Source organism: Hyaena hyaena, unplaced genomic scaffold (assembly GCF_003009895.1).
Source record: "Hyaena hyaena isolate Hyena2069 unplaced genomic scaffold, ASM300989v1 scaffold_330, whole genome shotgun sequence".
NCBI lineage: Eukaryota > Metazoa > Chordata > Mammalia > Carnivora > Hyaenidae > Hyaena > Hyaena hyaena.
In genome coordinates, this window is record NW_024080961.1 from 617,559 (window position 1) to 632,240 (window position 14,682).

The window sequence follows — 14,682 nt, forward strand, 5'->3', positions numbered from 1 at the left end:
ACTTTTCTGTTGGATCGTTTTATTTGCTTATTTTAATATTTATTTTATTTTTGGGAGAGCGCAAGCGGGGGAGGGGCAGAGAGAAGGGGACAGAGGGTTTGAGGCGGGCTCCGCACTGACAGCAGCCACCATGGTGTGGGGCTCGAACTCAGGAACCCCGGGATCATGACTGCGCCCAAGTCGGACGCTCAACCGACTGAGCCACCCACGTGTCCCCTCCATTGGACAGATTTAAGAGTAACAACTTAAAAAATGTCACTATTGCAAGAAGTCAGTAATTGCACTCTTTGCAACTACTTCCATGCATGCTGGATAATTCTAGAATCAACTACTTACGACGTTGGAGGAAACAGTTTTTCAGATTTGTTTCCAAGTGCACACAAGTTTAAAAAATCGAGGGCCCTTCCTGTGTGCGAGCTGCCCCCTTAACTCTCTCATCTTAACGGTGCGGGGCTCTCTCCCTCGTTGGAACCTCAAGCCCCTCGAACTCCTTGCTGTTCCTCTAACGAGCCGAGACTCCCTGTCGGCCTCAGGTCCTTTGTACTTACTGTTTGCTCTTCTGCCCGGAACACTCTTCTGCAAGAGTCACAAGTCCTGGTCGTCTATCAAGAGGCCTTTCTCAGCCTTTTCCGATTTCTTTTAATCTGCTTATTTTGTCCTCATGGCACTTATCAGTCCCTGGCATAGATTGATGGTCAATCCTCCTCCGTTAGATTGGAACCTCCTCGAAGGCAAAGATCTTTGCTTTCTGCTGTGATCTCTACCACACTCCCCTACTGCATGGTCAGAGGTCGTTATCTGTGAGCGAATAAATGAAAAATGTTTTGAGACGGCTGATTTTTAAGGACTTGTGCAGGCTCAGAGAATACCAGCTCCTTGGGGACACTGTCAGAAGACGAAAGCGCTTCGTGATCCTCACATTAAAACAGCGGCTGCGCTGCATAAGCATCTCGGGTACTTGTTTTCACAGAGACAAACGCTGCTGACAGCTTCTATGACCAGTGTCATTAGGGCATTTGGAACCCAACTCGCGCCGGGACACTAAATGGGACTTTCGGGACATAACATTGGGTAGATCGGTGGCTCCTGAAACCGACGCCCATCGGAATCCGTCGAAGCGACTTTTCAACATCCAGCAGCCCTCTCCCCCCACTTCCTGATGCAGGTCCGGGGTGTGGCCATGGCACCTCTGCTTTGAAAACGCTCCTCAGCTGGTTTTCTGAAACGTAGACTTCTGAGAATCAATCACCTTAAGCAGCTAAAAATAGCTGTTAAAGAGTTTCTTCCTCCCGGGGTCTTTTCAGTCTATTTCTGGCAGGCTCCAGTTAAAAAAAAAAAAAAAAAAAAAAAAAGGGCCTCGTTTCTCGGCTCCCCTGAGGCACAATCACCCAAAGGAACGCGGCTGGCTAAGGCACCGAGCCCCAGGACGGAAGCACCTCAGAGCCAGCAGGCCTTGTCGTCCCCCCGTACGGCAAGCGACGTTTGCGCCGAAACGCGCCCGCCTCTGGGGACGGCGCCGCCCGGGAGACGCTAGCTGGGGAGGGACTGGTCCCGGTCCCGGCCTCCTATCCTTCCACCCTTTGCCGCTTTTCTCCCCGCACCAGGGCCGCGTCCGAGCTCATAACCGCCGCCAGCCGGAGGCGGCTCGGCGTCCACCGCCACCGGCTTTACACGCTCGCAGCCACGCCGGGCGGCCGCGGCGCGGAGCCACACGCCGGCGCCGGAGGTCAGGCGGTGGGGGCGGGGACGACTCTCCGCCCGCGCGCCAAGTTCCCGCCTCCCTCAGGAGGACGTCCGTGCGTACGTGCGCGCGCCGCGCCCGCCCTCCCTCAGCCGCGCGACGCGAGGGCGGGGGCGCCGCGTGCGCGCGCGTTCTCGTTCGTTCGCTCGCCTGCTCGCTCTCGGCGGCCGCTCTCGCTGCGGCTGCGGCTGGGGCTGGGGGCGGCGGCGGCGGCGGCGGCGGCGGCGGCGGCAGCGGCGGCGCGGGCGGCGGGCGGCGCGGGGCGGTCCGGCGGGTTCAAAGAGGAAAACATGGCGGAAAACAAAGGCGGCGGCGAGGCTGAGAGCGGCGGCGGGGGCAGCGGTAGCGCGCCGGTAACTGCCGGGGCCGCCGGGCCCGCGGCGCAGGAGGCGGAGCCGCCTCTCGCCGCGGTGCTGGTGGAGGAGGAGGAGGAGGAAGGCGGCAGGGCGGGCGCGGAGAGCGGCGCGGCCGGGCCCGACGACGGGGGGGTGTCCGCGGCCTCCTCGGGCTCGGCCCCGGCTGCCTCAGCCTCTGCGGCCTCAGTGGGCCCTGGAGTTCCCGGGGGGGCGGTATCGACGCCGGCTCCAGCTCCAGCCTCGGCTCCCGCTCCGGGTCCGTCGGCGGGGCCGCCTCCTGGACCGCCGGCGTCGCTCCTGGACACCTGCGCCGTGTGTCAGCAGAGCTTGCAGAGCCGGCGTGAGGCGGAGCCCAAGCTGCTGCCCTGCCTTCACTCCTTCTGCCTGCGCTGCCTGCCGGAGCCCGAGCGCCAGCTCAGCGTGCCCATCCCGGGGGGCAGCAACGGCGACATCCAGCAAGGTGAGCGGGAGGCCCTGCCCCAGGTCTGGGCGGAAGGGGATTTGCGGGCCCGTGGAGGATCTGGGGACCGAGGTGCCCGCGCTCGGGGTCGCTCCGACCGGCGCGATCGTGAGGGGTCTGAGAGGTGGAGGACACGGCCCCGGGACAGTTTCCAGAGAAGGTGGGCCGCCCGAGATAAGGGGAGGGTGCAGGGAGGGGTGCCGGCGGCGAGAGGCTGGGGGAGGGGACACCGGCTGCGATGGAGGTTTGGGGTGTGTGGATCCGGGCCGGGAAGGCGTGGACTCTGGCCCAGCGCAGGTTCGGGAGCTGGTGGACTCGGACAGAGAAAGGGGACGGGGTCTGGGAAAGCGCCTGTGACTGGTGTTTTGGGAGGAAAGGCCTGTAGCGGGAGAGGTGTTGAGTAGGTAAGCGGTACGGGCAGTGAGGACGAATTGCCTTGGAGGGAAGGACTTGACCCGTTCGAGGCCAGGGGAAAGCAGGACTGGGGACCGAACCAGAGGACGATAAAGGGTATTGGAGAGTTTGGGGCTGAGAGAAGCTGTCTGGTGGAGAGTAAATTGTAGGATGACACGGGGAAGGAGGAACTCTGCAAAAGAAAAGAGCCGTGATGGGCCTGCCTGTGCAGGGAAATAGCCCGAGGTTTAGGGGTGAAGGAGAAATGAACTTTGAAGGGAATTGGGAGTTGGAGACAGCTGGGTTTCATTGTACGTTAACGAGCCCCTAGTGTTCCAGACTGTGCTAGGATTGACTAAAATACTCCGCGAGGAGCCCGTTCGTAGTTTTATAGGGGAAACCAAGTATACTGCCTACAGCGGGGAGGTGGGGGGTGGGGTGGGGTTCTTTCTTGATAGTGGCTGTGACACATCAAGAGAAGGTCAGGGGAACTTCACTGAAAAGGAAACCCTTGAGCAGGTTTCTTGAAGGGTGAGTGGTTCACTGGGTTGGGGGGTTTTCAGGGCGCAAGGTGCTTTACCCGTCCCTGGAGCGGAGGGCTGACTAGTCATTATCAAACACACTAGTGCTTCTGCAGGGAAATACACAAATATCTCTCCAGTGGGATAGACAGAAATACGTTACCACCGTTCAGGGTGGGTTTTGTTGCACATTTTGAAAACTTTAAAATCTCAAAGCTCTTGGAATTCAGAACTGTGTGGAAAGGTATTGCTGACCTGTACAAAAGGTTTTGGGATTCATCTTGAAAAGCCTGTCTTGTACAGGGTAGACTAAAAGGGGTCCCTGAAGGGCTTTTCTGCAAGTGGATAAAAGGAATCACATTTGTGATCCAAAAAGATCACTTGGGGGCACATTGGAGGGTAAGGGGAGGCAAAGTTGGTGGAAGAGAATTTTGACAGTGATCTACGTGAGAAATGAGCAGTAAGGAAGCGTTTTGGGAATGGGGACAGGTATGGACTTCATGAGCTGAGTTTGGAGGTCTACTTTGTTACTTCCTGCTTGTGACTTGGACAGATAAATTTCTCTTAGCCTTAGCTTTTTCAGTTGTGAAACAAGGACAGAATTACCAACCTCGTAGGATTATTGATAGAATGAATGAAATATGTAAAGTGACTAGTACATGGTAGTTACTAATAAAATGGCAGCTATTTAATTATTAACTCTTTTTTTTCCCCTTAAGTGTATTCATTTATTTTGAGAGAGACAGAGAGCCCAAGCAGGGGACGGGCAGAGAGAGGGAGAATCCCAAGCAGGTGGTCACTGCGGAGAGTCCGATGTGGGGTTTGAACCCATGAAACCGTGAGATCATGACCTGAGCTGAAATCGAAATCAAGAGCCTGAAGCTCAACTGATTGCGCCACCCTGGTGCCCCAGTAGTAACTAATTCTAAGTAGTCTTGGGAATGGAGATGAGGGAGGGGGGCTTGACATTGGTATAGGGGAGGCAGATGTGTCTAGACTGAGTTCCAGGTTTCTTGTTTGGTGGGTGGCAGTGCTATTAATGCAAATATAAGAATTCAGGAATAGAAGCAGAGGGGTGTGTGTGTGTGTGTGTGTGTTTGGAGGAAGAAGGATATAATGATTTCACTAAATGATGTTTTGGGTTTGAATTACTGAGACCTACAGGTAAAAATGTTAAGAATAAGGATTTGATTGATGTTGAAGATACTCAGTGATAATGGGTGTGTAGAGGGTGGAAAATGGGTGTGTAACTGCACATGGCCTCATGAGTGTAAGTAAGACAGGTGGGATTCAGTGCTCTTGTGGGAGCCTGGATTAGGTGAGAGATTTAGAGGGAACATAAGATGAAAATTGTGTTTGACTGATGTGGCTGAGAGACTGAGGTTATGAAATTGATGCTTTGATGTCTGAATTCTCTCTTCATTCTGTCCTTTGTTTTTGAACTCAGAGTAATAAGTAGATGAGATTCAATATTGTCATTTTTAAGGCAATGTTGCTTTCTTTCCTTTTTTTTTTTTTTTTAAACAAAATGGGTTTTATTTATTTTTTTAATGTTTATTTTTGAGAGAGAGAAAGAATGCGAGCAGGGGAGGGGCAGAGAGAAAGGGAGACACAGAATCTGAAGCAGGCTTCAGGCTCCAAGCTGTCAGCACAGAGCCCGATGAGGGGCTTGAACCCACGAACCATGAGATCCTGACCCAAGCCAAAGTCAGACACTTAGCTGACTGAACCACCCAGGTGCCCTGCCAATGTTGCTTTCTAACCAGTATCTAAAACAAATTTAAGTCTGGAAGCCACCATATTTGTAGACAGGGAGTCTAGAAAATAATTTGTTTAGTATTAACTCCTGTATGCTTTTATATTTTTTATTTTATTTTTATTTTTTAAAAATTTATTTCTGAGAGAGAGACAGCATGAACAGGGGAGGGTCAGAGAGAGAGGGAGACACAGAATCTGAAATAGGCTCCAGGCTCTGAGCTAGCTGTCAGCACAGAGCCCGATGAGGGTCTTGAGCCCATGAACCATGAGATCATGACCTGAGCCAAAGTTGGACACTTAACCAACTGAGCCCCCCAGGCACCCCATATTAACTCCTATATGTATCCTTTGCTTTGCTCTTTGAAAAAGCAAGCCTGCTGTTCTAGAACACTGGGTTTGAGGTCAGGGGACATAGTTATGCCACTTGATTGTTTTCTGGAAAGAAGGTTTGTGTTTCTGCCCTTAGTTTATCTCTAAAATGTAGTTAATAATCCTTTACTTGTATCTCACTAAGTTAAATTAAATAATAAATGCGAAGATGCTTCTGTACACTGTGAAGTGCTTTACAAGTGTAAGGTATCACTGAGCCACAATCCCTTCTCTGGTCTAGGGAGCCATAACTGGTGGTTTAGGTCAACGTGTTAAGTGGTTTTGAGACAGTGACAAGGGCATTACCCATCCTTCTAACTGCCCTTTTTTCTGTGTCTCTAATACACCAAAGTTATTCACACTTTTTACCTGTTCCTTCTAGATCAGTGGTTTTCCAAATGTGGTTTCTGGACCAGCAGCATCAACATCATCAGTCTTGTTAGGAATGCAAATTCTTGGGCCCCACTCCAGACCTCTGACCAGCCAGCCATCTGTTTTCACAAGTCCTTTAGGCGATTTTGATGCACACTAAGTTTTAAGTACAACTTTTTTTTTTTTTTAAAAAGTGAAGGGTTCCTCACTTCAGATGTTGCCTCATTAGAAAGGCCGTCTCTGACTGCTCTTTTTTTTTTTTTTTAAAGGCTTTAGTTTTTATTACTTTTAAAGCTTATTTATATTGAGAGAAAGAGAATGAGAACACAAACGAGTACATGAGCAGGGGAGAGAGAGAATTCAAGCAGGCTCCACACTGTCAGCACAGAGCCCTATGTGGGGCTCGAACTCAAGAAGTGTGTGTGAGACTGTGACCTGAACTGAGATCAAGAGTTGGACGTTTAACCGACTGGGCCACATAGACACCCCTAAGGCTTCATTTTTTAAAGTAGATTTCGGTTTATAGCAAAATTAAGAGGAAAATATGGAGATATCCCATGTATCCCCAGTCCCCACTCATGCATAGCCTCCCCTACCAGTACATTTGTCACAGTTGATGGACCTGCACTGATAGATCGTAATCACCCAAAGTCTGTTGTTTACATTGGTGCTCACTTTTAGTGTTTGTACATTCTGCGGGTTTAAACAAATATATAATGATATATATCCGTCATTAGAATACCATGCAGAGTATTTTCATCACCCTAAACATCCTGTGTCTGATGGATCTTTTTTTAATTTTTTATTTATTTCTGAGGGAGAGAGAGACAGCACAAGCAGGGGAAGGTCAGAGACAGGGAGACACAGAATCCGAAACAGGCTCTAGGCTCTGAGGTAGCTGTCAGCACAGAGCCTGACGTGGGGCTCGAACCCAGGAACTGTGAGATCATGACCTGAGCCGAAGTCGGACGCTTAACTGACTGAGCCCCCAGGCGCCCTGACGGCTCTTTTTAAAGTAGTCCTCCGGGTCACTCTCTTACATGTTACCTTTTCTTCTTAGCACAGCTGAAATCTAAAATGTTTTCTTGTTTTTGTTTACTCCCTTATCTTCGCCCAGTAGAGTATTGTAGAGGGAATGTTCATTATATATCTTTTGAATGAGTAAGAATCGTTTGGAGAACTTTTAACATATTTTTAAAAAATGTTTATTTACTTTGAGACAGAAAGAGAATGTACACGAAGGAGGGGCCCAGTGAGAGGGAGAGAGAGACTCCCAAGCAGGCTCCTCCCTGTCAGCTCAGAGCCTGACCTGGGGCTCCATCCCACGTACCATGAAATCATGACCTGAGCTGAAGTCAAGAGTTGGACATTTAACTGACTGAGCCATCCAGGTGCCCCACCTGGAAACTTTTTAAAATGCCATTTCGGAAGTTTTAGAAACTCTATTGATTGTGGGGAATGATACAGGTACCTCATGTGATTGTGATTCTTGTACAAACCACACTTTGAGAAACATGGATTTAGATATTCTTTTTTTTTTTTTTTTTTTTTTTGAGTATCAGTCATCTTTTATTGGAGGTTAATTCTGAATTAGGGTATGAAAGGTTTCAAAGGTCACGGTCAGGAATGCCGAATGTGCCTCCACACTGGGCCCTCTTCAGTGGTACTTGCGTAGCCGTTCATGTTTGAGTTCCTTGTAACACCGACAGTAGTTGAAAAGCACATAAGCTGCCAGCACCGCTGCCAGCACTGTAGAAATCCCAGCGACGCTCCCTTTCTTCACATTGACATACTTGTTGTAATACCGGTAATAACCTCTTTGAAATGCGCCAGCAATGCCTTTAGGGGTGAAATCCCCCATTAGTATCCAGCCTGGCAGCTCTCCTAGCTTCACATCCATGAGCTGCTTCTCCTTCATTGGTACGGGCGACGCCATCTTGGAGTCCTGGGTGTCCGCTCTGGATTTAGATACTCTTAAGAGAAAGGTTGATCTCTTTACTCTTGAAATATTTGGAAAATCAAAATAGATAAATTAGTTAATATTTGTTGGATCTCAATTAAAAGTGCTTTGTGGGGGCACCTGAGTGGCTCAGTTGGTTAACCATCCGAGATCAGCTCAGATCATGACCTCACATGAGTTCGAGCCCCACATCTGGCTCTGTGCTGACAATGTGGAGCCTTCTTGGGGTGTCTCTCTCTCTCTCTCTCCCTTTCTCCCTTTGTCTCTGGCCTTCCCCTACTCATGCTTTCTCTCTCTCTCAAAAAAAATTAACAGTCAGTAGTGGGTGTGTACAGAGGTGTCATGTGTCAATAAAAATACAAATTTGTATTGATGCATCTGAACAAACTCTCAAATGAACTCTTGAAGGAGATGAGCCTTCTGTAAGCAGGCACTTATGAGACAGCATGGGTATGGGGGTGAAGAACTAGGCTGAGAGCAACTTGCACTGCGCAAATTAGCTGTGTAGCTTTCGGTAGGGCACTAGGCAGCTTCTTCAGATCTTTTGAGGTGTGAACAGGTTGAGTTCCTATCCTGGAAAATTCCATGATTGTATTGGTTTTTATGCCAACTTTTTGCTATCTACATAATTTTAATATCCTTATCATTGATGGGGAATGATGGAAAAATCAACATGGAAAAATGATTGTTTCGGAATCTTCAACTTAGCGTGAAAAGCCTGAGACGGCACCGTTCACGTGGTAAGTGGGAGGGAGTACCTGGGTGTGGTGTGAAGAGCACCTTCTTTCTCACCGTGTCTCTGGCTGCTGTATCACTGAGTATGGTGAGCCACTCTGCCGAGTCTTCTCTTTGAGCCCTAGGAAGTTCTTGCCCCAGGAGTATGTATATTGTTTGGCAGTTTGCTAGTTCTGTCCCAAATCTATTTGGGATTTTTTTAGGTCCAACTTTCTCTAGTGCCCTATTTACATTTTATGTAAATTCAAGCTTGAGTTTTTGAATGATAATATAGTCATTAGCAAGCAGTCAAAGCTGTGTCAAAGAAAACTGAAATACTTCTGTGGTTGGTTAAGTGCACTGTGGTTGGTTAAGTGCACACAATTCAAGACTTGAGTGCCCGAGGGGCGCCTGGGTGGCTCAGTCGGTTAAGTGGCCAGTGGCTGACTTCGGCTCAGGTCATGATATTGCGGTTCATGAGTTTGAGCCCTGGTCCGCCTCTGTACTGACAGCTCAGAGCCTGGAGCCTGCTTCAGATTCTCTGTGTCTCCCTCTTTCTCTGTCCCTCCCTACTCAGGCTTTGTCTCTCAAAAATAAATAAAACACGTTAAAAAAACAAAAAGAAGACTTGAGTACCTGAATTCGTTTCTGAGCTCCACCATTTACAACTTGAATGTCTATGGATAAGTTACTTAACATCCATAAATTGATAGTAATAATTGCACCTACTCTGTAGTGTTATTGTGAGGATTCAGTGAGGTAATACATTGTAAAGGGCTTCATACAGTGCCTGGCACATGGTAAGACCACCCAAACTGTTATGTCCGTTGTCTTCTAGCTGTCCTTCATTGCCTTTATGACCGCCTCTAGACAGTGAGCAGAAAGAAGAGGGGGGAAGGTAAATTGTTGGTGGTTTTCTAGGCTTTTCTGGCATACAGTGATGTACAGCATACCTGACAAAGTCCTTTGCATTCCAGATCTCTCCAGGTACTTAAAATTAATAACGTGGAAACTTGTAAACTAATGGTCTAAAACTTAAATATTTATAGGATCTACTATCTGTACATCAAAAATTTTAGAAGACTCTAACTGCCTTTTATTTCCTTATCTATATTCGTAGCAGACCTAAATGAGAATGCCTTAAAGTAGTGATTCTCACAGATGGTCCTTAAAACCTTGGGGAAATGTCTCGGTACACTTTCAGACGTTGACAGAGTTAAACTGTTTTCATGGTAACACTTATTCGTTATTTGCCTTATTCACCATTCTGATGTTTATATTAGTGATGCAGAAGCAGTGATGTGTAAAAGTGCTGGCACCTTAGTGGGAACAGGCCATCCTAAACGTCCTTGTATCTTTTTGTGGTTTTGTTTTTGTTTTCCTTGAGAGAGAGAGACAGCGTGAGCAGGGGAGGGTCAGAGAGAGAGGGAGACACAGAATCTGAAACAGGCTCCAGGCTCTGAGCTAGCTGTCAGCACAGAGCCAGACGCGGGGCTCAAACCCACCAACCGTGAGATCATGACCTGAGCACAAGTCGGATGTTCAACCGACTGAGCCACCCAGGCGCCCCCTAAAAGTCCTTGTATCTTTACCGCCACACATTTAGAGTAAAAGTAAAAACAACAGCAAAAAACATAACTAATTTCATTGTCTTTGATGAAGCATTAGGACATTATATTAAATCTTGGTTTTTAATTTTTTTAACTTTATTTTGACAGAGAGACAAAGAGTGAGTGGGGTAGGGGCAGAGAGAGAGGGAGAGAGAATCCTAAGCAGGCTCAACTTGAACTCAGGAACTGTGTGACCATGACCTGAGCTGAAACCAAGATTTGGATGCTTAACTGACTGAGTCACCCAGGCGTCCCTAAATCTTGGTTTTTAATAAATGTGATGAAATGGGAAGTGTGCATAAAATGCTTCTGCTACATACTCAAGTGAAAGAGGGAAAGTACTTGTGCAGTTTGAATTCAAAGCTGAATTAGCTTCTTTATGTTCATGAAAAATAATTTGTACTTGAAAGAATGATTGACAAACTATGGTTTTGAGACATGGGTGTTTGGCAGCCATTTTCTCAAAAATGAATGAATTGAGCCTGTCAATTGAAGGAAAACAACTGACGTGTCATGCCAATGATAAAAATTGAGATTTTAAATGAAAATTAGAATTTTGGAAAAAACTTGTATATTCCACTATGAACTTGATGACTTCTCAATATTTAAAGGCTTTTCTGATGAGATTGGAAATGTATTAAAGTCTCAGAATTTTTTGATAGTGTGCAATGAAGGTCAGCATTTGGAATATCTACATAGTGAACCAGTATTCTGCAACTGACCAATGCATCATGTTACAAAAGCCTGTATAGGAAAGAGATTTAAAGTGTAGAGTAGACCCATAGATTTTAATGTAAGGGAGTAGTAAAAGTTCATCAGTATGGTTTGAAATTCCACATTCTACTGATGTTTAAGAAATACACTTGGAGGCGCCTGGGAGGCTCGGTCGGTTGAGAGTCTGACTCCTGATTTCAGCTAAGGTCATGATCCTAGGCTTGTGGGATTGAGCCTGGTGTTGTGCTTGGGGCTGAGCATGGAGCCTGTTTAAGATTCTGTCTCTCACCCTCTGCCTGTCTCCTCCACTCATGCTAGCCCCCCCCCCCAATAAACAGTGTGGATATAATACAAAAACATAAAAAAGTGGGGGTGCCTGGGTAGCTCGATTGGTAGAGCATGCGACTCTTGATTTCAGGGTCATGAGTTAGAACCCTGTGCTTAGTGTGGAGATTACTTAAAAAAAAAAAGNAAAAAAAAAAAGGATATGTGTGTATATGTATATATATATATATATACATATACACACACGTATACACATATATAATATGTATGTGTATATAGTGTATTTTTTATTTTTAAGATTAAAAAAAATTTTTTTAATGTTTTATTTATTTCTGAGAGAGAGAGAGACAGCATGAACAGGGGAGGGTCAGAGAGAGAGGGAGACACAGAATCCGAAACAGGCTCCAGGCTCTGAGCTAGCTGTCAGCACAGAGCCTGCCGTGGGGCTCGAACCCACAAACTGTGAGATCATGACCTGAGCCGAAGTTAGATGCTTAACTGACTCAGCCACCCAGGTGCCCCAAGATTTTTTTTTTTTTAAAGTAAACCTAATGCCGAGTGCAGAGCCCAGCACGAGGCTAGAACTCATGACCCTGAGATCGTGACCTGAGCTGAGATCACGAGTCAGATGCTTAACTGACTGAGCCACCCAGATGCCCCAAGTGTGTTTCTTTTTCTTCTTTTTAAAAATTTTTTTATTTAGAGAGAGAGAGTACAAGCAGGAGAGAGGGGCAGAGAGAGAGAGAGAGAGAGAGAGAGAGAGAGTGAGATGGAGATTGAATCTCAATCTCACAACCCTGGGATCATGACCTGAGCCAGAATCTAGACACTCAACGGACTGAACCACCCAGGTGCCACCCCCCCCCCACTGTTGTTTGAGAGGCCATTAAAATAGTCTTCCCTGTTTTTGAATCCATAGCTGTATGAGACCAGGTTTTCTTCATATTCTTTAACAAAACAATCTGTCACAAAAGATTAAATGCTAAAGCATATATTCAGCCATCTAATATTAAACTAGACATTAAAGAGATTTAAAAAATGTAAAAACAATGCCACCCTTCACTAAAGCCTTTTTGTTTTAAAAAATAGAGTTCCTTCTTTTCTTTTTTGAACTAGGCTCCACACCCAGCATGGGGCTTGAATTCACAATGCTGAGATCAAGAGTTGGGTGCTCTACCAAATAAGCCAGCCAGACACCCTGAAAATATAGTTTTTTTTGATACAAATGTTTAAACATGTAATAGGTTTATTTTATTTTTAATATTTAATTATTTTTGAAGAGAGAGAGAGACAGAGCATGAGCAGGGGAGGAGCAGAGAGAGAGAGAGAGAGGGAGGCAAAGAATCCGAAGCAGCTCCAGTCTCTGAGCTGTCAGCTCAGAGCTCTCTGTGGGGCTTGAACTCAAGAGCCCTGAGATCATGACCTGAGCCAAAGTCGGTCATGACTTAACTGACTGAGCCATCCATGTGCTCCTATTTTAAGTTTTTTAGATGAAGAATACAGATTTTTAAAAATTTTTAGTTAAAAAGTTTTTTTTTGAGAGAGAGAGAATTTTCAGCAGATTCTATGCCCAGCCACCAAGACCAACGTGGGACTCGATCTCACAACCCTGAGATTATGACCTAAGCCTAAATCAGGAGTCAGAAGCTTAACTGACTGAACAACCCAGGCACCAAAATGGGTTTATTATTTAACAAAAAAAAATTTTTTACTGTATATTTTTGAGAGAGAGAGAGGGAAAGACAATGTGCTCAGGGGAGGTGCAGAGAGAGAGGGGGAGACAGAATCCAAAGTAGGCTCCAGGCTCTGAGCTCGAACTCATGAACCCTTGGATGCTTAGCAACTGGGCCACTAAGGTGCCCTCAAAATGGGTTTATTTTTAAATGAACTAATGGAATATTTAATTTTAATAAAAGGAAGAAGTGTTTATTAGTACAATTTTTAAAGATTCTCTGTTTTTACTTTTAATATTGTGTATATTGATGTAAGTAAAACCTGTCTAAATAAAAGCTCTGTGAGGTCCTCAGTAGTTAAGAGTGTAAGAGGGACTCTGAGACCAAAAAGGGACAGTAAGAAGGTAATGTAGAGTCTGGGCTGAGTGTCAGATTATAGCATAGTAGAAGGTGGCAAATGCATACATTTATACTGAGTAAATGAAGTTGACGTTTTGTAAATAGCTCACTGTAGGTCTACTCTTTTTTTTTCCTTCATGTTTATGACTGGTTGACTGAGTTCTATCACTTTTCTTTCCTGAGGTCAAGTTCAGAGTTTGAGCTCATTAACCTGTGTCTCTTTTGTGGCCACAAGCTGAACCTCTGTCCCTAGCTAGCTTCTAGAATGGACATTGTTGGGGCACCTGGGTGGCTCAGTCGGTTAAGCGTCTGACTTCGGCTCAGGTCATGATCTTATGGTACATGGGTTCGAGCCCTGCGTCGGGCTCTGTGCTGACAGCTCAGAGCCTGGACCCTGCTTCAGATTCTGTCGCCCTCTCTCTCTTACCTTCCCCTGCTCATGCTGTCTCTCTCTCTCAGAAATAAATAAAATATTAAAAAAATATTTTTTAGAATGGACATTGTTCCCAAAGGGAAGTGAGGAAAAAAATAAGGATTAAAAGAACATAAATGTATCATTTTTAGAAAAATATTTAAAGCCTATGCCTTAATGATAGGTAAACAGCATGAGTTATGTGGTGCTAATGAATAATACTTTTTGAATACTTATTGTATATAATTTATGTTGCTGCTTTTGTGAATTATTTGTATAGCTTCTAGTTTTCTTTAGCTAAATGCTCACACTTAAAAAATTTTTGATTTACAAGAATCTTGATAAATTCTTCATACTGATCCTTTGTTGGTTATGTAAGTTGAAGATTGATTCTGAGCTTACTGTGGCTTGGTGTGGTGGCCAGCCTCCAAGATGGCCCCAGTGTTCCTCTCGCCTGGTATTCACATTCTTCTACAGTCTCAGGCTACAGTGACTCAGAACTGGTCTGGGTTACCAAGAAAATACAGGAGAATTAAACAGTAAGTTCTGAAGCTAGGTCATTAAAGGCATCCAGCTTTTTCCTTACTCGTCAGATCCTTGTTCCAGATGAAAACAACTGCCATTGTGGCAGTCCTGTAAAGAGGCCCATGTAGAGAACTGAGGCCTTCTGCCAACATCCAGCACCAACTTGCCAGTCATGTGAATGAGCCACTTTGGAGGTGGATTCTCTAGTGTGGTCAGGTTTTCAGATGGCCTGCAGGTTTTTTGTTTTTGTTTTTTTTTTTTAAATTTCTAGGAGAGAGAGAGAGACAGCATGAGCAGGGGAGGGTCAGAGAGAGAGGGAGTCACAGACTGAAACAGGCTCCAGGCTCTGAGCTGGCAGTCAGCACAGAGCCCGACGCGGGGCTCGAACCCACGAACCGTGAGATCATGACCTAAGCGAAA

At 46.1% G+C, this 14,682-nt stretch overlaps 2 protein-coding genes across 4 annotated transcripts in view; one reads left to right on the forward strand and one right to left on the reverse strand.

Moving 5' to 3' along the window:
- The first annotated feature begins 1,977 nt into the window (after positions 1–1,977).
- Positions 1,978–14,682, forward strand: part of TRIM33 (tripartite motif containing 33) — a 127,872-nt gene continuing 115,167 nt past the window's right edge. For all 3 annotated transcript variants that reach the window (XM_039249083.1, XM_039249084.1, XM_039249085.1), the window contains exon 1: positions 1,978–2,557. In XM_039249083.1, the coding sequence (XP_039105014.1) occupies positions 2,032–2,557 (526 nt within the window). In that variant the 5' untranslated portion in view covers positions 1,978–2,031. The remainder of the gene's footprint in view (positions 2,558–14,682) is intronic.
- On the reverse strand, positions 7,527–7,922 carry LOC120243070 (ATP synthase subunit f, mitochondrial-like). The gene has a single exon (XM_039249086.1). It carries the CDS (start codon positions 7,904–7,906, stop codon positions 7,628–7,630), a length of 279 nt encoding a protein of 92 aa, XP_039105017.1. The 5' UTR covers positions 7,907–7,922; the 3' UTR covers positions 7,527–7,627.